We start from the raw sequence: 23,259 nt of genomic DNA on the forward strand, positions 1-23,259 counted from the left end.
TTCCATTGCACCACAATGTAAACAAATTAAATGTCCAATAATGGCCGGTCGCGGTGGTCTAGCGGTTCTGGCGCTGCAGTCCGGAACCGCGGGACTGCTACGGTCGCAGGTTCGAATCCTGCCTCGGGCATGGGTGTGTGTGATGTCCTTAGGTTAGTTAGGTTTAAGTAGTTCTAAGTTCTAGGGGACTTATGACCTAAGATGTTGAGTCCCATAGTGCTCAGAGCCATTTGAACCATTTTTTTTGTCCGATAATGTTAAATGTTATGATAGGAGACAGTATCTGCAATCAATGGTTGAGATGAATCATAGAGTTAATCTTGTACTGGGAGGCTGCGTGCCCACAAACATTGTGCAATTGGTTTTAGTAAGCATTGAACCCAGTATGTGTCTAGGTATTCTGGAGGAAACTAACAAAGCCGAGGTAGTTACTGATCCTAAAAAAGGTTTACAAATATTATGAAGGCATGGAAAATTAGCAGTAGAAATAAGAACAAGTATAGGCACTACTTTGAGAAAGAGAAAATGACAGTCTTACAAAGTGAAAAAGAAATTAAGAGAAAGATGTAGGGGAAAAAACTTTGGAGGTTGGGATCACCAACGAAATGAATGAAATAGAAGTTAGTTATGAGAATATTTTCTCAAACAAGATAGGTGTGATTTATGAGACATCAGTGTCCATAGCTATGCTGCCTCTCTGCCCAGTTGTCTGCAAACGCAACAGGCTGCTAAGGTTATCTTCTGCTGAGTGAGGCTGCAGAAAACTTGGGTAGTTCCTGCTGACTGTGCTGTGGGCAGACTGAGCCCAATGTACATAACCAGAAACAAAGCACCTCGGACTCTCTCTGGTGAAAACTTCATGCACTCAGTTTTAGATCAATTTTTAATTTAATTCTTAATTTTAACAAGCTATTTAACAAACGAATATGAAGTGCATAATCCAAATTGCTTCTTAATTTGAAGTCAATTATATTACATCTTTTAGGCAACATCTTCGTTACATTTTAATACTGCACAGTAAAAGTGTCTGTCCTCTTCTCATCCCACCTTCATCCCTCCTCTATGTATGTACGATACAAAATGGGTGTATTAAGATGCTGGATGCTGCTGAACGTTATCACAAGTCTACAACAATGCCGTTTCTTTTATTGTAAAGCCTACGACTATGTTCTTTTTAAAGAAATTTGAATTTTCACAATGTGTGATTAATCTAGTGCAGTTTTAAGAATTTTAAATTCTGTATGTTGTCAATCTATGTTGTCTACTTATTTAGGAAAAATTTTAAATATTTTCAGTCTGCACTGCCTACTTTAATATTTGTTTATTAATATTTTATTTTATTTTACTTTATTTTTAGATCTGAAGGTGATCAATAAACATGAGACTGAAATAGCAAATATTAAAAATATATGAGATCCCTTACAGCACACCACATAGGCTATATGGAAGTGCCAGCACTCAACTTTATCATCATCTCACCGTCACTGCCACCATTACCACCACTACAAACACAATGTTACACCCCAGATCCACTCGTAGTTAATTACAGTTAACATAAATACTTGACTTGCAGGTTGTTGAAATGGCATCACCTAGTAAGGTTTGCAGCAGGCCATGGACCACACAAATAAATAAGTTAATATTGTGTATCACAGTTGCTTCAGAGAAGAGTTTTTTAACTGGTATCACAATTACACCGTTCAGGACGTAACTGTCTTTGGGCATGATGATTAGACCTACACAGCAAATATTACAAGAGATGATGATCATTCATTACACTTTGTAAAATGTACAGAAAGAGGTGAATAAGTGTAACATAATGTTTCAATTTTTGTATTCCTAAGCTGTGAATAACTAAACAAGTTTGCAGAATTTCCTTTCCCCACTAAAATTAATGTAGTACAAAACATAAAAAGAAAAAAAATATAAATTTCTGTTTTCATACTAGAAGCAGCTTAAAAGTGATACAGGAAAGGCCACCACACATGAGTGATGCATTAGACTAAAGACCTCACATTGAAACAAATCTCTCAGAATGTGGGGGAAAGCTCTTACATGTTGGTATGGCTAGACCAACTCAGCTGGATTTTCAGCACATCTAAAGTTCATCACAATGACCCACTGAATCTATGTTTGGCCTCCCTCTGCAGCACTGAGCCACACCAGTCCATCTCAGGTCCTCCAAATATGCCTCAGTTCAGACCATTAAGAATTGATTAAACTGACCAACAGGTGTGAAACTAACAACCTGTTTAACTTTTATCTTTAGCAGAGGGTAAACTGACAGACAAAAGTGTAAGTACGATGGTGTGCTGAAGTGATGCCTCTGGTCCCCCCCCCCCCCCCCCACTCAATATTGGCTGAGATATTACATACCATGCACATAACTCAGTTGACTTCCCCACGTAGCTGATACAAATTACAGTCCTTTGTCATTAGAGGGGCTCCATTAACATTCTACATTTTTATTCTTCATGTCTGCATATTTATTTCTTAACATAGCCACCCTATCAATGGACACATTCCTCCTACCAGGAGACGAGTTTGTTGATACTGTGACTGTAGAATGTTTGACTTTGTTGATGAAGCCAATACCTCACCTCTACTTGCACATATTCATCACCATCAAAGTCAAGTTCTTGAAGAAGCTCTTTCAGTTTTGGAAATTGATAAAAATTGGATGGAGCCAAGTTGGGACTGTATAGAGCAGGGCTTTCTGAACTTTCACACTGATGGAACACTTTGAAAATCCTGGTACTTTGATGGAATCCATTGTATTTTGAAGGTTAGTAAAATTTTTAAAAAATGAGAGAAACTTATTTTGTTCGCTGACTGTGTAGCAATAAAATAAAATAAAATAAAATAAAAAAAAAAAAACAGATTAGTATCGTCAAAATGTTGAGAAAAAACATGCTATGTTATTATAGTTTTTTGTGGAGCAATTATTCACTTTGCATGGAATACAGTTCGTGAAACCCTGGTATGGAGGATGATCAATGACAGTGAACACAAGGCATCCGATTGTTGCATGTCGCAGTGCTGGCCACAGCCTAGCACTGACTGAAGTCAGCCAGGGTGCCCAGTACACATAAACTGGATCTTAGACTCCTTCCTTACTGGACAACAGTTCTTCATAAGGAATGGAGACAAGTCCAGACAGACATGACAGATTGCAGCAAGAGTCCCACGAAGCTCGGTGTTAGGTCCTGTCCTTTATACCATATACACAAATGACATTCCTAAGCAGATACCTATGCTGTTAATACTGCCACATACAAAAGTTGTTGCAGCCTCCTCCATATACACCGCAACCTTCAACAACACCCGGACATGATAACACTGTGGTGTAATCTATGGAAGAGAAAGATCAGCTTCAGAAACTTCCAGGCAATCTATTTCACCCCCCCCCCCCCAAAAAAAAAAACCCTCACTGACTGTCAACTCACCACTGATGGCAGAGAACTGACCTGGAGAAACTCAGTAATTAACTAGGCCTTGAAATAGATCGTCACCTAACAGGCAACAAGCATCTCACCACTGCAGCAAAAAAGGTTGTGCATTTTTCTGTACGTTGTATCCCTTCCTGAAAGGTGATGGATTAACCGTACATGTAGATTCCTCTTCTGGCATCAGCTCATACATCTGGTCATCTTGTATGGCTAGGAAGTGTGACCTATGGCATCAAAGACAGCACCAACATGACTGCAACATCTCCAAAACAAAGTTTTCCCAACATACACATAAGAGACCTTTTCGGCCAACCCACCATTTACACACTTATTCAGGACACATCCACAAAATTTTACAGGACAACACACATTTTGTCCTACATTCTCATTCAAAATTTAGGACATGAACCACCAAAAGCACCACGCAAACACACAGAATTAACCCTTATGCACCACTTTAGGGACCAATAACACACATACAAAACACCAACCACAAGCTTACACACTGAAAACACACACACAACTCCAATCCCTTATCTTCACAAAATCCCCTAGTGCATTCTGAAATCAGACGAGCACAGTCCAGTGGTACTTCATACACAACATATCTAACCATAGCCTTCACAAACAGCACTGTCACACTGAAGGACAGGGTGCTCCATGTGTGGACAAACTCTTTGAATTTGAAACTCAATTACAGCATGCTGTTTTTCACGCACTGAAATAGTTACATTACACATGCCACATTACAGTATTCAATTTGGAGTCCTGTAGCAGCGAAGGTTTGTAATTTGCATCAGCAAAGTAGGAATGTTGACTATATAATATGTGTGACATGTAATACTACAACCCATATTGAGAACAGAATAAAAAATTCATAGGCATTATTTTTCAGCATGCCCTCTTATTTACATATTTGTCTGTTTCTGTTTATCATTAGGTAATGATCAACACTGAACAGGTTGCTAATTTCACATGTGATGGACAGTCTTATCAATTTGTAATGGCCTCTTGCCAAGCCAAACCTAGGTGTGTGTCAGGGAGCTCAGATGTACTGGTGCGGCTCAGTGCTGCAGAGTAAGATCAAGTCTAAGCTTGATGGGTCAGAGTGACACACTATCAATGTATTGAAAATCCAACTGAGTTGGTCAAGCCACACCAGTCTTGCTGTGTTTCCCCCTTACACTATAAGGTTTGTTTTGACGCAGAGCCATTTGGCCTAATGCATTGCTCATGTGTGATGGCCTTTACTGCATTACTTTTAAACTATTACTAGTGTGAAAAATAGAACCTTATACGAGTGTGTGCTGTAAAGTAATGCCTCAGAATTCTTAATATGAAAACTCATAAAGGTTTTTAAATAAAAACATACGTTACTAACATTCTACATCTTTAGTTTGCATATGTAGAAATCTGCAGCCCTCTGCTACTTTGAACTGTAGCTTGTGCCATGGCGATGTATAACTCAACTTTGTTGGTGCATGAGAAACAGTGTGCTGTAATCAAGTTTCAGATTCAAAGCAAGAGTTTGTTGACACATGAATCACCCTCTCCTTCAGCAAGACAATGCCAGACCACACACACACAAGCACTGCGACACCTGCAACAATCCAGCACCTCTGATTCACTGATAACAATCATCCTCCGTATGGCCCCGACTTGGGCCCATCCAATTTTCACCTGTTTCCAAAACTTAAATATCACCTTCAAGGACTTAAATTTCGTAGTGATGCACAGCAGAGGTGAGGTTGTGGCTCCATCAACAAAGGCAAACACTAGTCTTCAGTGATGATATCAACAAACTGGTCTCTCACTGGGAGAGACGTGTTTTTCACCAGGGTGATTATGTTGAGAAATAAATATTTAGACATGAAAAATAAAGATGCAGAATGTTAATAATGTTTGTTTAAAAAGTTTTAAGACCTCTCATAAAAATTTCAAGGTATTAGTTTGTACTTCTGAATTTTATTATTTCTATATATTTTGTAATACTGACCCCCTTTTAAAATGTTACTGCATCTTTCTCATATATTCCTGCATTCAGAATCATCTGACAAGAATCAGGATTTATGTGCCCAAAAAATGAGGTGAAACAGCCATAGGGAAATCAGTTCCTCATAGCTGCACCTACTTGCAAAGTACTGAAATGAGCAGTTAATATCTCGTGCAGGGTCAGGGTGTATACGTGGACAAGGAAAAAAAAATTCCTGGATTTTTCCCCGATTTCCTGGTTAAAAATACACTTTCTCCCAGGTGACAGTATATTTTCCCTTATCAATCCTTTGAATGTTTATGGTTTTATACACAGGCATAGAATTTCCCGGCACTTTAGAATACGAAACTCAGGGAAAAAGATACATTTTGGAAATATCTTTGATGTGCAGCAACATGTACGCTGCGTATTTTCATATTACAGCAGCACACATTGGAATTCCACCAAACACCACTTGTTACTTTCCAAATAACTGAAATAGAGATTTCGATGCGCTTTTGTAAGCCTTTCGTAGCTCATGTCGTGATCTCACCAGCCGATGACAGCGGATATTCAGAGAATAGGACACGTGATGTAGTCAGCGAACAGCAACATCACTGTTAAGAAGCACGAACACACAAACAGGGAAAGTTAATAGTTTAAATTAATATATATAGTGTTGCTACAAGAAAAGCATAGCTTCCACATATAATATTGGTCTCAAGCTGCAAGAGAAGCTAAGCTTTCGCATACACTGTTGATCTTTTTTGCGCGTGTTACACTTTAAGATATCACACACAAATGTGCCCGTAAAATTTTTAATAATGACATAAATGTCTGATCTTCAGGGTTCGAAATTCTTCTAAATGGCTCGTCATCAAAGAGTTGATTTTAAATGAGAGTCAAACACTATGTGATTTAATAAATTCATGGTACATTCTTGCACATAGCTCAACTTACATAAAAGGATATTTACTTCGAAAGTGACGCTTTTCAAACCACCATTCGCAATATTTTCCCGTGACCAGTTAGAAATAGGTTTGTTTCAGCAGTTGCCAGAGAGCACAGGTAACAGACGACAACGTGCTTGGGTAGCTATCATGAGTTAGGAAGCCCATATGTACATACGAGTAAAACCTTGAAAGATCATACATTATGTCATAAAAGAAACAAGACATCAGAGGATACCGCAAGAGCATCAGAATTTTGTGAACCATATTAAAATGTGCACATTTAAAGTGTATTCTTAAAGGGCACATTCGTATGTCCAGATTCGCAATGAAACAGACCTCGACCTGATATTAAGCTTTTCAGTGTGGTTTTTGGGACGTAAATTTTCTTCGAGCACCAGTACTGTATTATATCTTGTTTGGGTCTTTATTACGGCATAATGCCATACGTGCTAGAAAATGAAAACGTTCACTTGAAATGCAGCGAACAGTTGAAACTAGCCAGTACTGTGGAATTAAACATTTCGTTTCAAATACACTCCTGGAAATTGAAATAAGAACACTGTGAATTCATTGTCCCAGGAAGGGGAAACTTCATTGACACATTCCTGGGGTCAGATACATCACATGATCACACTGACAGAACCACAGGCACATAGACACAGGCAACAGAGCATGCACAATGTCGGCACTAGTACAGTGTATATCCACCTTTCGCAGCAATGCAGGCTGCTATTCTCCCATGGAGACGATCGTAGAGATGCTGGATGTAGTCCTGTGGAACGGCTTGCCATGCCATTTCCACCTGGCGCCTCAGTTGGACCAGCGCTCGTGCTGGACGTGCAGACTGCGTGAGACGACGCTTCATCCAGTCCCAAACGTGCTCAATGGGGGACAGATCCGGAGATCTTGCTGGCCAGGGTAGTTGACTTACACCTTCTAGAGCACGTTGGGTGGCACGGGATACATGCGGACGTGCATTGTCCTGTTGGAACAGCAAGTTCCCTTGCCGGTCTAGGAATGGTAGAACGATGGGTTCGATGACGGTTTGGATGTACCGTGCACTATTCAGTGTCCCCTCGACGATCACCAGTGGTGTACGGCCAGTGTAGGAGATCGCTCCCCACACCATGATGCCGGGTGTTGGCCCTGTGTGCCTCGGTCGTATGCAGTCCTGATTGTGGCGCTCACCTGCACGGCGCCAAACACGCATACGACCATCATTGGCACCAAGGCAGAAGCGACTCTCATCGCTGAAGACGACACGTCTCCATTCGTCCCTCCATTCACGCCTGTCGCGACACCACTGGAGGCGGGCTGCACGATGTTGGGGCGTGAGCGGAAGACGGCCTAACGGTGTGCGGGACCGTAGCCCAGCTTTATGGAGACGGTTGCGAATGGTCCTCGCCGATACCCCAGGAGCAACAGTGTCCCTAATTTGCTGGGAAGTGGCGGTGCGGTCCCCTACGGCACTGCGTAGGATCCTACGGTCTTGGCGTGCATCCGTGCGTCGCTGCGGTCCAGTCCCAGGTCGACGGGCACGTGCACCTTCCGCCGACCACTGGCGACAACATCGATGTACTGTGGAGACCTCACGCCCCACGTGTTGAGCAATTCGGCGGTACGTCCACCCGGCCTCCCGCATGCCCACTATATGCCCTCGCTCAAAGTCCGTCAACTGCACATACGGTTCACGTCCACGCTATCGCGGCATGCTACCAGTGTTAAAGACTGCGATGGAGCTCCGTATGCCACGGCAAACTGGCTGACACTGACGGCGGCGGTGCACAAATGCTGCGCAGCTAGCGCCATTCGACGGCCAACACCGCGGTTCCTGGTGTGTCCGCTGTGCCGTGCGTGTGATCATTGCTTGTACAGCCTTCTCGCAGTGTCCGGAGCAAGTATGGTGGGTCTGACACACCGGTGTCAATGTGTTCTTTTTTCCATTTCCAGGAGTGTACATTGACTGCCTCTGTGGAAAAGGTTAGCAAAAGCCTAATTTCTATAGCAAACAGACAAAAATAACTTCTTTGTTCCGCAAGGCGATTAATGCTTGACTGTCAGAAAGGTGGAAATAAAATAAAATCTGAAACTAATAACATAATTCAGCCTTCCATAATTATGTGAATGTATTTTAATTTACTTGATAGCTCCCAGCCACAGCACAGATATCCATTTCATTTTCATTCGACGTTAGAGTAAACGAAGGGAAAACAGCAAAATCACTAAATGTAAACACGGGTCATGTGGAGACTATGCACTATAGCTCAGACTGCTCTGTGCATCAGCCCTGGATCTACGACATGTGCGAACCAGGTCAATATTAAAAATAATTGAATTTACAAAATATGTTCATCTTATAGTGCACATCTCTTTGAAAAGTCTGAAACATAAAACACATGTATTCGAGGAAATGCAAGACATATTAAGTAAGCCGAAGTGCAGTGCCACGCCTCTTCATAAAGCATTTTTTCACCGCATGTCCAAACTATATTCCAGAGAGTGGAAATTGGAATTTCCTGTGGTGCCTCTCCTGCTCCCAGTCGGCTGGTTTGATAGCCTGCCCCCTCTTTACAAAAATCTCACAATTAATAGCGGATGGGATTATTTGTAATTGAGAGAACAAGAACTCTTCAGAAAATTTGAACTCTTTATTGCCTAATAGCTAATAATTTTCTGTTTTGTGTGACATAAAATTAAATATAGGATATATAAAACCAATACTGACAAAAGATAAGCAAGAAATTACACATTTCTTCAAACCTTAGTTCCTAGCATTTTTTTCTCTCTAATCTTGCTACAGCTTTTCATGGCGTACTTTCCTTTCTGTGAAAGGATCTATTACCTCATCAAAGTTCGTTAAACATTTCGCTACATGAAAAATCGAAATATGGTTACCTAATACTGAAAAAGCTGTAAATACAAATAATACCCAAGACTGGTGTGGTTTCTCGATCTGATTATGTCTATTTTGTCACTGTCTGCTAGATAAAACAAAATAGGCCTTTCTAATATGGCAGCAATTTTGTAACACACCAAATAAACGAGACTGTTTTGGCACAAATGGCCATTTTTATAACACGACAGAATCTAATCCAATTAAGTACCAATATCAAATGCCTATTAGGCCTACTACAAGCAAAAAGCGTTATGTTAAGAAATAGTTTCACATTTCATTCATACCCACCAGCTTCTCAAGCATGAGATCGAAAAGTAGTATTACGAAATTTTTATATAAATTTGGAATCGTCTTATTCTTCCATAATTTGTGTGATATCCCCATTTCTTCTCCTTCCTTGTTCTAACAAACAATCTTGTCATCACCAATTCTGTAGCTATTGCTGCCACTGTCAAAATTTGTTCACCGATTAACTTCACTAACCCTGCCAGAATCACAGGTTTCATTATCCCACGATTATTTTCCGGTTAGGCATTATTACGTGTTCGAACAATACATTTTCCACGTTACTTCCAGAATAGAACTTACGCGGCTGCTAGCCTGGGACTGTACTACTGGTCCTTACTAGTGTAGCACTCTGGCCAAAAATTTTCTGTCAAAATTTTGTTTTCTTGGATACACCAAGAAGATAATATGTAATCTTTCTCACCTGTTATTCCTGTCTGTCGTCTATTTCCAATCTGGTAGTCTGAATCTATGGATTTCACTAGTAATTATAACAACATTGATTATTCGCAAACTCAATCAACCACATAATCAGACAGCAATTGGCATTCATCCGTTCGGCTTTACTCCCTCAGCTCATATAACCTCATCCTCTTTTGTCTGCGGAAAGTTTATTTCTAGATCCTACGAGGATTCTTCTGACAGAGACAACGTGTACACTAATGCATGCAGTCAAAAGTCAACTTATGATTCATTCAGAAATTAACTTAAAATGTGTTCAAAAATGTTCATAAACCAACAGGAAAGCGTTTCAAAATGATGTGAATAATCGATAGGCAAACGTGCACTGGATGCTAGGTGCTTTGTGAAACAAGTTGTTTTCCTCAAGAATATGACTTTGGCGCTCCCTTTTCCCAGTAGCATCTAGCTGCTTGCTGTGACTGCTTGCACAGCTAACAGCCACATTCCTGTTGCCAGAAGCGGGAGAATCTACTACTCAAACGTGACTCAACTGTGCATGCACATGAGCCTGCACGTAACTGCTAAAACAAATCGAATATAAACAGTTGCGACTTCACGCTCATTGGAGGCAATTTGTTGTTATGAAGCACTGCATTGTCTTCCTAAAGCCTTTGACACATTTTCAATTGGCAGACGCTTGCATGAGCACTGTGTGTCGTTGTTGTATATGACACATATCCTTTGCAATTAAAGTTATTTTTGTTTTTTCTCTCATTTATGTTTTATTGTTGAAGTATTATTCTGCAGTAGCGAGGTACAGTAATATCCTTTGTTAGAGTATCAGTTCTTACCAGTCAAAAATACAAAGATTTAACTGATAACTAAAAAAATGAAAAATTCTCGGAATCCTAAAAATATCCCGGGTTTTTCCCAGTTTTCTCCTGGATGAAAAAATTCCCAGGTTTTTCCCAGATCTCCCGGGTTGTATACACCATGAGGGTGATGGCTCCTCTCGTGTTTGTGTCTTCTCACCTGATCTTTGGGCTCATTGTTTGGAGAAATTTATTATACACAGTCTCATCCATCAGTGAATAATTCCAGAAATTACTAGTTTTGAGTGAGAGTTCTGGAACCAGTTTAAAATAACTCCAACGTCTTCTAGCAGAAAGCTCTCTTTTCTGTCTTTTCTGTCATTTCCTTTCTGGTTTTATTTTCTTTGTACAAATGCAAACCACACTGGGACCTACATAAACGAGTTCCGCCTCTTTCATAGCCAAGGGCATTTACTGGACATTTCACCAACTTCACAGTCATATACTATAGTGAACTGGCACTGCGGTGCAATTCTGTGGAGGCCATTTGTGTCGATTCCCTTAATTTGGACCGAGGCTCAACAAACTTGGTCCAGATGGACTCCAGCCAAACTGACCACCTGTGTGAGGTGCCCGTAAGATTTCACCAAATGTATTTTTTTCCTAATTGACACAACAAATTTTGTCATCAGCAGCTCAGTTAATCCCGTGTTTTTCCCGGTTTTCTCCCGGATGAAAAAATTCCCAGGTTTTTCCCGGATCTCCCGGGTCATATACACCATGAGGGTGATGGCTCCTCTTATGTTTGTGTCTTTGGTGGTGAAATATTACTAAACGAAGTATTTTTCTTACTCTTCACTGACACTTCATTACAAATCTGCTGCTGTGTAAACTAAATCAAATAAATATTTTATTTTTTTCTTATTACATCTAAAAACTTACAGAGTAGTAGTTTACTTATGATTATTTATTTAGTTATGATTATGTTATGGCAACTGAAAAGTAAAGATAAAATCTGTGGCACAAGCTCATGACCGGGCTGTTGGCCTCACCGCAGGTACACTGCAGCCTTTCTTCACCACGTTTCTAGGAGGGGGAAGGTGGTAGGTTCATCACACCAACTGCCTTTTACCTCTGAGAAAGATCCCCTGTACTCACTTCATAGCAGGCTGAGTGGACTGGATTCTGTCCTGGTGAAACAGGAATGAGGAAAAAGGAGGAAATCCATGGGGCACATTCCAGTGAGTGTAGAGGTTGAGACCCCAACAGGGGGAAGTGAGACGCATTCCAGCTGGCAATCCCATCCAGGGGTGGGTATCAGGAGGGAGACATCCCTCATTTTCAAAGAGGACAGGGTACACAGAATGGTCAGGGAATCATAAAATGGTGATTACATAAGTAACCAGGAATTGGCTGTGTCGTATTTGGAGAGTGGAAATCCCTGCTTCTGTGAGGAAACTGTCTAAGTGACTTGTGCGAAAGGCACCAATAGCCAGATGTACACCACAGTGATGAACAGGGTCAAGTAGTTTCAGAGTGGAAGAAGCCACCGAGCCATAAACCTGACTACCATAATCTTGTCTGGACAAAACCACAGCACAGTACAGATGGAGAAGAGTAACACAGTCCACATGCAGAGATGTATGGGCCAGGAGGCGGAGAGCATTAAGCTTCCGCATGCATGTAGTCTTCAAGTGGTGAATATGGGGCAGCCATGTCAGCTTTTTATCAAAAATAAGGCCCAAGAAATGAGACTGTGCTACAAAATCTAGGTACTGGTTGCCTAAATACAGTTCTGTACTGTGGGTTGACAGCAAAAATGCACAATCCCCATTTTGAGTGAGGAAATTAGAAGCCATGGGAGAGGGCCCATGCAGTAGCCCATCAGATGGCACCTTGGAGCTGGCATTCAGCAGATGCTACCAAGTAGGAGCTACAATAGATGCAAAGACCATCTACATACAATGCCAGGGTAACCAGAGGTCCAATGGAGGTTACAAGGCCATTGATGGCAGTGAGGAAGAGAGTGACACTCAACACAGAACCCTGTGGGATACCAATCTCCTGAATCTGAGGGGTGCTGAGTGAATTGCCAGTTCGAAACTGGAAGAGCCAGTGGGATAAAATCTCACAGATAAAAATTGGAAGGTGGCTGTGAAAGCCCCAGTCATGGAGGGTAACTAAAATGTGATCTTATGCAAGTCAAAGAAGACTGCAATAAGATGCTGGCAGTTAGTAAAAGCCACATGACCTTTACCTTCTATGGGATGGTATCTCCCTCCAAATCCAGAATTAAGGCACCAGTATCAGTGCAGTGGTCTTTATGACCCTCCTGCACACATTGAATAAAGTGAATGCTGCGTCACTCCAGATTAGCCCAAAGCTGCTCATCAGTTTGCAGGATGAGGTCCCAATGAAAAATCACTCCCTGGACCATATTCAGTGACTGGTGAGGGGTAATAGACATCAGGACATTGCCAAGGCAATCACAAGCATGAAGAGCTGCAGATTGGGTGGCAGAAGAAGCTTTGATCAACAGGAAGCTTGACCACATCTTACTGAGAGACTCCACTTCATCAAAACTGTCCTTGATGTTCTCCACAAATAACAATGTCTTTGTGGCAGTGAATGTGTTCCCATCTGTCCTAGTAAAAACCAGGTAGTGGGGAAATTTTTTCATCCCAAGACGGTGAGCCTGGCCCTCCTCCCATGGGGTAGCCAGGGATGGGAAGGCTGCAGGGTCATACAAAGCCCAATTCAATAAACATTTACCACTCCGAGAGACAGCCATTAGAGAAAGGCCAGATTTTTGCAGCTTGATATGCTTCATGCACGAAATATCTGTCCTGATACCACCCCCTCCTATCAGGGGCTCTCCCCATGGGTCCCACCCAGCCACAGCAAGTGCTGCCTGGCACAGTAGCCATTGCCAGGAGCTCCAATGCTCCAGGAAGACAAGCAACCACTCCTTGGCATACACAGGGAGGAAACAGCTCAGGTATCAGTAGTGTGATCTCTGTGTTGTCAGGAGGTTCAGCCAGATGGGTATATAACAGCCTCACCACACAGACTGGCTATATGTGCTGCTGACCTAATGGGGTGGAGGGGGGGCTACAGCAGGGAAGGAAGGGGGAGAGAGCAATTCACTCCATAGACACTGGGGAGGGTGTCCCTCCCCAAATGGATCACACTAAAGACAGAAAGGGAACACATAGGAGAACAAAATTGCAAAGAATACAGGGAACCAGGCGGGCAGCCAGGGTGACATAAATCATAATACCAAGAGAGCGGAAGGAGGAGGCAGTGTGGTAGGAGCAAGGATATGGAGGAAGGAACACAGTGAAGGAAATGCAGCCAGGGAAGGACAAATGTGCTGCAATATCTGAGGGCCTCATGTGTGCCATGCACGAACTCACGAAAGAACTGTGAGCCCTGTGGTGTGTGTGTGTGTGTGTGTGTGTGTGTGTGTGTGGGGATGGGGGGGGGGGGCGGGGGTACTGGAGAGAAGACAAATATTTAATTACATTAATTACATAGTCACCTAAATACAATTTTCACAGGACACAAAGGGCATTATAAATACAAAAAATTACAACTATGCATAAACACATTCTAGCAACATTATATTACCTGGAGTCCCCAATGTAAGAAACTTGAGGCGCTCAAGTTCATCGACATTACCTGCGGGTGGTTCTGGAAAGAAAAATAACAACAACATGTGTTTAATCAAGTTCAGAAAGTGTAGAAATAGTTTTAAAATATTTTAATCTACATTTTGAATTAGTCTGACTTTTAATTATTTAACTCCATGTTAAATATCTTTCTATGAAGACTGAAACAACTGGACAATAAATATAAACAACTTACCCTACACACTTATTAACAGCTGCAAATGTTTTGTACATGCAAGAATAGTTTCATCGCTTAAAATTGATCTCATTTAACAAATGTATCAACATCACCAGAATTTCGTATTACAACTACCTTAGTGAAGAAGAGATACTGTTCCTGAGCATGTATTTACCACATCACACATAATGACTGATCAAATGTATCCAGACACCTATTTGTGGACATTCATAAATGGTGTATGCACCCTTCACCTTTGTGATGACTAACTCTGCTGGGGACATTTTTAATAATGTGTCTGAATGTCTGTGGAGCAATGGTAACCCATTCTTCCTCCTGAGTCAAAACCAGAGAAGGTAATGATGTTGGTTGGATGTTGGGTTCCAGTGCACGTCAACGTTGTAACTCACCCCCGAGGTATCTTTTGAATGTTTAAATAGCAAATTTGCATGTTTTATAATGAAGATAAAAGCCATAAAATTACCTTTGATGAGCATATGGACTCAAGTGTTCAAGGAGACTGCTCTGATGTCTCTCTCATGGCATAACGGTCAGAACAGTGGAGTGGTAAACAAAGTACTGAGTTGAAAGCTACGTGTACCCATTTTTTTATTGTTTATATGAATTTTCTATAATGAAAGAGACAGTAAAAGGTTGGATAATGTTTACCCAAATTAAGAAAATGAGTATGAGGGTAAGAAACAGCTGGCCTTACTACATATTAACTTCACTTTAATTTGAATATTTTTCTTCAAACAGTTGAAGTCATGAAAGATATGATGCCTTATGTTAGAGAAAAGATTCAACCACAAAAGCATAATTATTCTCAAAATGTAGAACCAAATGTGAAATCATTACTACTTCACTATAAGAAATGTTACAAATTCATACAGCTACACCTAATAGTTATTAACCCCCAAGTGTTTGGAATTAGTGATTACATTTTCCCTATAAATTAACTATAAAATACTTCAATCAATCGCGAACAAGTAAGGATGTTACAAGTACTTGTGTGCCTATAAACAGCCATCCTTTGGTGGAAAAAAGGTCTCCAACATCGGGTTTGTAATAGTAGTCAGGTTTTTATCATATAAGGTTGATATCTTGGACACAAATTTGGGGGCACTATGTATCATGTGGATGCCACTGTGATTATTTACAAACAAATTACTACACTAACTGCCCCTAAAAGAAAAAAAAAGAAGGGGAAGGCAAGTAAGAAGATGGAGAGATGACTGCCAATCAAGTGATGAACCACCTTGGCAGCAACAGCACGGGACAGAGAGCAGTGGATGGACCTTTGAAAAATGATGGGACACTAACTGCTGGTAACAAACATAGAGTCCTGGGCTAAACTTTAATCATTAACCTTCAGTTAACTATATTATGCTCGTTGTGCTGACTGTGCATGGATGACGGTAACTGAAATGCTGCCAAGGTGGTTCTGATTCATATCAGACATAGTATATTAAAGTGTTTAGGGCAATTTTCTTCAGTCACATGGCCTGTCCTCCAGTGTGAGCCAGCAAGATTCAGAAGGCACCTGCAGTATTGAGATAAAGTGACTTGCCATCTGTGTGCTTCACCTATCTGACATATTTATGAGTTTTTATGTATCCTGGATCCACACAACAATGATTAAGTGGCAGTGACATTTATTGTGAACATTAAACAAGTTTCTCTCAAAGATGTCTATTGAAATGGAAGTTGCCGAGGCATTTGGAGCTGTGAATTAAATAACCATTCGTGCAATGGTTGGAACCTCAGAATGTCAAGTATGTATGCCTAGACTTGAGCTCTTGACCCAACAAAGGCATGGTATTCAGGACACATCAACTACAGCCAGACACACATTACAAATATGTCTGGTGCAGCTATTTTCAGCACACAATTCTTTTTCCTTTTGTTTAGGAATTCAATTTTGGACACATACATGTTACAACGGTTCATATTCTCGAAATTGACATTCGATAATTATGCCAAAAAACCATTCACCATGTTTTACTGCCATTGTTACTACTCACTGAGTATGCAAAAAGACAACACAAACACAGCACAAAAACCACAGTGCCTTGGAATACGTTCAAACCAGCAATCTCCGTCTTACCACCTTAGTCCCATCTGCAACGGGAGGTACACCACACATACTTTTCCTCTTTATTTAGACATCCATTTCTTAAAGATACTGGCCTCTGGCACATGCCTGCTATGGACACTAATTACTTGATTTAAATTTACAGTGCATCTATAAATTATTTGTTAAAAATTAAAGCAAGTTTCTTAAGTACTAGTTTACAAATGTTTATTCAGGGACAAAAACACACATGCATGGAAGAGCACAAACTCGAGACCAGATCATCAGTTTCATTGGTGGGATTTGAATCCATGTCCTCTATAAACGTGCCTTAATTTCTTGGTCCATTTGGCCTTCACAAGCCAGAGAGACACTGGACAAGACATTAGAGCCATGAAAACATTTCATTTTCTTTATTTGTTCTTTTTCTCCCTTTTCTGTCACTGAGAGCCAGTGAAAGATCACTTGGCAACAGAAGAGTATCAAACTTGAGATAATAAAATATGAGTTAATTTTCATTTTAAGCTTTCCTTTAAGTTATCTTTTAATTGAAATAAATTTCTTTTAAATGTGTTTTGTAAATATTGCACCTCTCTTTCATTTGCTCTCTGCCTACATACTTAAACTAAGGGACATTTTTTAAAGCTATCTTTTATTCTTTCAAATTAATCTCTCTCTTGCCATCTATTGCTACCCCCTGCATCCTCCCAATAATATGTAAAAGATTTCCTCCACTATTTATTCATCTGTAACTTCCCCTCCCACCTCTTTCTCTCACTTCAATGAGCTACAGGCTGAGATCGGTAGGCTAGGCTAGCTGGAAGCCTCCATTTGCATACAGCCATTCATAATGGGAATCCACTTTGGTCAGCTCTTCTCCACTTGATGTGACAGTTTCCCATGATTTTATGAGGGCTTTTTTTTCTTTTTTCTTTTTCTTTCGATGGTGAGAGAGTTACTTGAGGTTTTATCAGAATGCAGCATGTTGTAGAATAGTACTTTCACGGGTGCTGGAAGCTAGACTAGCATAAAAGCCCGTGGGTGAAGCAAGCTGCCAAACAAACTGTAGTTACAGTGGTGACTAATGAAAATGAATTGATCTTAAGAATTTCAGGGATCAATGGGAACTCGTGGGATTGAAAAGTTGGTTGCTGTTCCTTGTCAGGGATAGAAGGAAGTCTCAGCAACCAAACGAATGCAGATTTATTTTGGCAGTATATCAGTTTATCAAAATTGACATATGTGATGTATAGGGATTGGTCACACTAATTTTAGGTATGGAAAGACTACAAGATTAAGTTCTGTTTTAGTGTATGGGAAGTAGTTTCATCACCAGTATCCAATATCTGAAGGCAAGTGTTGTGATTTAGTGCAGAAGCAATTGACTTTATGGTAGCTTCTGGTGACAAGTGATTTTGTTCTTCGAAGTATACTGTAAGGAGGCAGAAGATGATGGTGTACTTATGCAAAGGCAGCCCTGCAGAACAAATAACTAACTATGGGAGTTAATGGCCATTACAAGGTTTGTTAAACTGGGAATAAACCACATTATTTTGTTTGCCTTGCTTCTTTATTTTGCTGAAATTTCTGATGATACTGCAGGATGCTAGTTTGGGGTTAAGCAATATATATTTCTGTTCCATTTTATGATTTTTCAATTACTTTTTTACATTTGTCTTTGCTGATGTCACCTGGGAGATTGGTAGTTTTCATGTTTACTTGTCATTCTGGTTTTGAACTAGTTGTCTACCCAATTTTTCTTTTTTTTCAGTTAAAAAAGAGCTGGTGAGTTTTGCGAGTTTCTTCTGCAAACAAATAAATGTGCTCAAGGTATTTTTACTTCCATACAGTAGTCTATAGATTTTATGACTGTTTTGGGACATGCTGAATGCCTCAAGGGTTAAGATCAAACTAAGAGCGTTATCTTATTTTGCAAACTGCCATATAACCTAGCAGTTGTTCCAGCATGATTTGCATGTAAGGTGAGACATTGGGTTATCTGATTTACAGCTCTGGGTCCAGGAATGTTGTTCCATGGAGAAAACGGAACTACTCTCATCTTTTATATCACAAATGATCTACATTAGCTATCACTATGGAAATGGCAGAATATGAAATACTACTGGTAATGTGATCACTACCTGAAGGAATGGCTGTATTTGCTATGGGTTCAAAGCTCACTAGAGGACTATTATTTTGCATCCACATTTTTCATCTTCTTTAAATTGCAGACCAAATATTGTCTTAAGAAAACCTCTGCATCATATGTCTTCCATAACCTTTATAAAGTATGTTTTAGATCTGAAGGTGAAGAACTAATGAAATTCCTGAATTACATACTCATTAAAAGCAGCATTTTCCTACTTCAGTCTACAGCATTCAAAATTATTGGTGAATACATAATTTGATTAAATTTTTGATCATTTGTCCAATCACAAAACATCTGACAGGTAGTGAAGCAAGTTTTAATGCACATATGTGCAGTTGCATGAGTAGGATTAATAATAATAATAATAGTGTTCATTGGTGTTAATACTAATCGCATATACATATCCTGTAAACTAACTTGTACCACATCATTTCGATAAAAGAATCATTCACATCATCTTTGGAACATGTAACTAACTAACTTGCCCTTAATAAACTCTTCATCTGAGCAGTAGCATCTCTGAAGTCATGTATCTCACAGCTTTTGTATCTAGCTGCATAGCAGAATTGCTCTGAGCACACACTAAATTAAACCCCATGTGTTAAAAATGAGACTGACAGAACGTGCAAAATGAGTAAGCAGGAACAGCTTCGGGACAAACGCAAGGCTGTAGAACCACGCATGACTGGGAGGAAGATAGATGCTGCATATAGGAAAATTAGAAAGACCTGAAAAGGAAAGAGAAGCAGCTATATGAATATCAAGAGCTTGTATGCACGCCATTGCTACCCAAAGAAGGAAAAACTGAAATCTGGGAGAAACATATAGAAGCACTGTACAAGGGAAATTAACTTTAAAACAATATCATGCAATGGGAGATATAATGTGAGAAGACTTCAACGGACCACTGAAAGACGAGTCAATACAAGGCCTCTGGAATAGATGATATTTCCTCAGAATTACTGAGATACTTGGGAGATCTGGCCATGACAAAACCATTCTACCGGCATGCAAAATATATTAGGACTGTGAAATACTCTCAGAATTCAAGAAGACTGTGAAGATTCCAATTTCAAGGAATGCCTGTGCTGACAGGAATGAATATTACTGAATTATACTTTCACACGTCATGGCTGCAAAACACTGACACAAATTATTTAACAAAAAATGGAGAACTGGTAACAGCTGACCACTGGGAAGATCAGTTTGGGTCCCAGAGAAACATGAGGAACATGTGAAGCAACGCTGACCCTACGACTTATCTTAAGACATTGGATGAACAAAGGCAAATATATATTTATAGTCTTTGTAAATTTAGACAAAACCTTCTACTATGTTGAGTACAATATACTGAAATTCTAAAGCTAGCAGGAATAAAATCCAGGGACAGAAAGGTTATTTGCAACTTGTACAGAAACCAGACTGTAGTTATAAGAATCAAAGGACATGAAAGGTACACAATAATTGGAAAGGGAGTGAAGCAGACTTGTAACATATCCTCAATCTTATTCAAACTGTTTACTGAGTAAGCAGGAAAGAACCAAAAGTAAATTTGGAAAGAGGAAGTTCAGGGAAAAGAAATTAAACCTTGACATTTGCCAATGACATTGTAATTTTGTCTGACAAAGCAGAAGATTTGGAATATCAATTGAATGGAATTCATTGTTTCCTGAAAAGACGTTATAAGATGAATATTAACAAAAGTAAATCAAGTGTTATGGAAGGTAGTGAAATTAAAGATGAAATGCTGAGGGAATTTGATTAGGAAATTATACACTAAAAGTAGTAGACGAGTTTTAGTGTTTGAGTGGCAAAAGAACCAGAGATGGTCAAATGAGAAACGATACTAAATATAGACGAGTAATAGTATAAAAAGCGTTTCTGGGGATAAAAATTGATAATAATGAATATAAATTTAAGAGTTAAAATAGTCTTTTCTGGAGGTATTTGTCCCGAGTATGAATCATACAGAACTGAAAAATGGATGATTAGCAGAGCAGACAAGAAGAGAACAGAGGCTTCTGAAGTGTGGTACTTCAGAAAAACAGAATATTAGATGGGAAAATCAAATAACTAATGAGGAGCTACTGAACTAATTGAGAGTAAAATGAAGTTTATGGTACAACTTCACTAAAAGAAGGTAGCAATTGATAGGTGACAACCTGATGCATCAAAGATCATCATGGAGGGAAGTGCGGAGAGCAAAAACTGTACAGGAAGACCAAGGCTCAAATGCAGTAAGTAGGTTACGATGGGTCTAGATTAATGAAATTGTACAGAGGTGAAGAGGCTTGTACAGAATAGAGTTGCATGGAGAGCTGCATTAAATGTGTCTGGAGCCAACAATAAACGACGAACACATTAATTGTCTTTGAGTCCAGATGGTTAACAAACTAAGGTTTCATCAGTTTGAGCATAAGTTAACCAAAACACTCAGTTTTTCCTTTTTCACATTTTTAAATTTGTCTTGCTATTTTCTATTGCAGAAGGGATTACTAGCACACTTTGCATATTTTTTTGATACTTTCCTCTGGCATAATTTTATGGTGCATAAAAAAGTATTTATTTTGTGCAGTAAGAGAATTGCATTGAACCTGAAACTAAAAATCTTGCAGAGGCCTTTAAGAGCCCTTGGGATTATTTCAGCCATACGCCAATACATTTAGTCCCTAATGGTATTTGTGTTTAATAGTAAGAATGAATGTAGAATGAAATGTGGAATTCACAATCCAAACTATAGAATTAAAAATAATTTCCATATCAATGCTGTACTCCATCTAAGGTGCAAAACTGAATTCTATATTCTATTGGAAAACTTAATAGGTTGCAGGCTTACATCAAGCCAGAAATTGGAAATGCACATGTATTTAAAAGTTTTTTCTTAGGTACTGTTCCTACAGTTTATCAGAAAATTTGGACTTAGGGATCCAAATCCAATTTAATACTATTACTATTAGTAGTTGTTGTTGTTATCAAATGATCTTCAGTCCAGACTGGTTTGATGCAGCTCTCCATATTACTCTATCCTACTCTCATCTTCATCTCCAAGTAACTACTGCCTTCTGAATCTAGTTAGTGTATTCATTGCTTGGTCTCCCTCTACAATTTTTACCCTCCATGCTGCCCTCCAATACTAAATTGGTGATTCTTTGATGCCTCAGAACATGTCCTACCAATCAATCCCGTCTTTTAGTCAGGTTGTGCCACAAATTCCTCTTCTCCCCAATTCTATTCAGTATTCCCTGATTAGTTATGCGATCTACCCATCTAATCTTCAGCACTCTTGTGTAGTACCCATTTTGAAAGCTTCTATTCTCTTTTTGTCTAAACTATTTATCGTCCATGTTTCACTTCCATACATGGCTACACTCCATACAAATATTTTCAGAAAAGACTTCCTGACACTTAAATCTATATTCGATGTTAACAAATTTCTCTTCGTCAGAAATGCATTCCTTGCCATAGTCGGTCTACATTTTATATGCTCTCTACTTCAACCATCATCAATTAGTTTGCTCCCAATAGCAAAACTCGTCTACTACTGTAAGTGTCTTATTTCCTAATCTAATTCCCTCAGCATCACCTGATTTAATTTGACTACATTCCATTATCATTGTTTTGCTTTTGTTGATGTTCATCCTATCTCCTCCTTTCAAGACAGTGTCCATTCCATTCAACTGTTCTTCCAGGTCCTTTGCTGTCTCTGACAGAATTATAGTGTCATCAGCAATCCTCAAGGTTTTTATTTCTTCTCCATGGATTTTAATTTCTACTCCAATTTTTTTGTTTCCTTTACTGCTTGCTCAATTTACAGATTGAACAACATTGGGGATAGGCTACAACCATGTCTTACTCCCTTCTCAACCATTGCTTCCCTTGCATGCCCCTAAACTCTTATAACTGCCATTTGCTTTCTGTAAAAGTTGTAAATAGCCTTTTGCTACCTGTATTTTAGCCCTGCCACCTTCAGAATTTTAAAGACAGTATTCCAGTCAACAGTGTCAAAAACTTTCTCTAAGTCTACAAATGCTAGAAACATAGGTTTGCCTTTCCTTAATCTATCTTCTAAGATAAGTCATAGGGTCAGTATTGACTCAAGTGTTCCAACATTTCTATGGAATCCGAACACTTATGCGTCTATAAAATAAGTTTTAACTTTTTTTTAAATATAGACAGTAGATTGCATTCTCTGGAATCATAAAAGTTGTCTAAATGCTTAATATTAAGTCAAACAATGGAAAATTCAGGATGGGACAGTAACAATATTATGAAAAGGATAGTTGCTACTCACCATATAGCAGAGATGTTGTGTTGCAGATAGGCACAACAAAAAGACTGTACTCACACACATATAACCACAGTCTCTGGCTGCAAGGCCATACGCAGGCCTTGGTAGACAGAGAGAGAGAGAGAGAGAG

General features: G+C 39.6%; 1 protein-coding gene across 5 annotated transcripts in view; it reads right to left on the reverse strand.

Annotated features, from left to right (window-relative positions):
* The window catches only part of LOC124555709, a 411,411-nt gene that overhangs the window by 76,929 nt on the left and 311,223 nt on the right, over positions 1 to 23,259 (reverse strand). For all 5 annotated transcript variants that reach the window (XM_047129715.1, XM_047129717.1, XM_047129716.1 and 2 more), the window contains one exon: positions 14,400 to 14,462. In XM_047129715.1, coding sequence (XP_046985671.1) covers positions 14,400 to 14,462 — 63 coding nt within the window. The remainder of the gene's footprint in view (positions 1 to 14,399; positions 14,463 to 23,259) is intronic.

The sequence above is a fragment of the Schistocerca americana genome, chromosome X, assembly GCF_021461395.2.
Source record: "Schistocerca americana isolate TAMUIC-IGC-003095 chromosome X, iqSchAmer2.1, whole genome shotgun sequence".
Classification (NCBI taxonomy): Eukaryota; Metazoa; Arthropoda; class Insecta; order Orthoptera; family Acrididae; genus Schistocerca; species Schistocerca americana.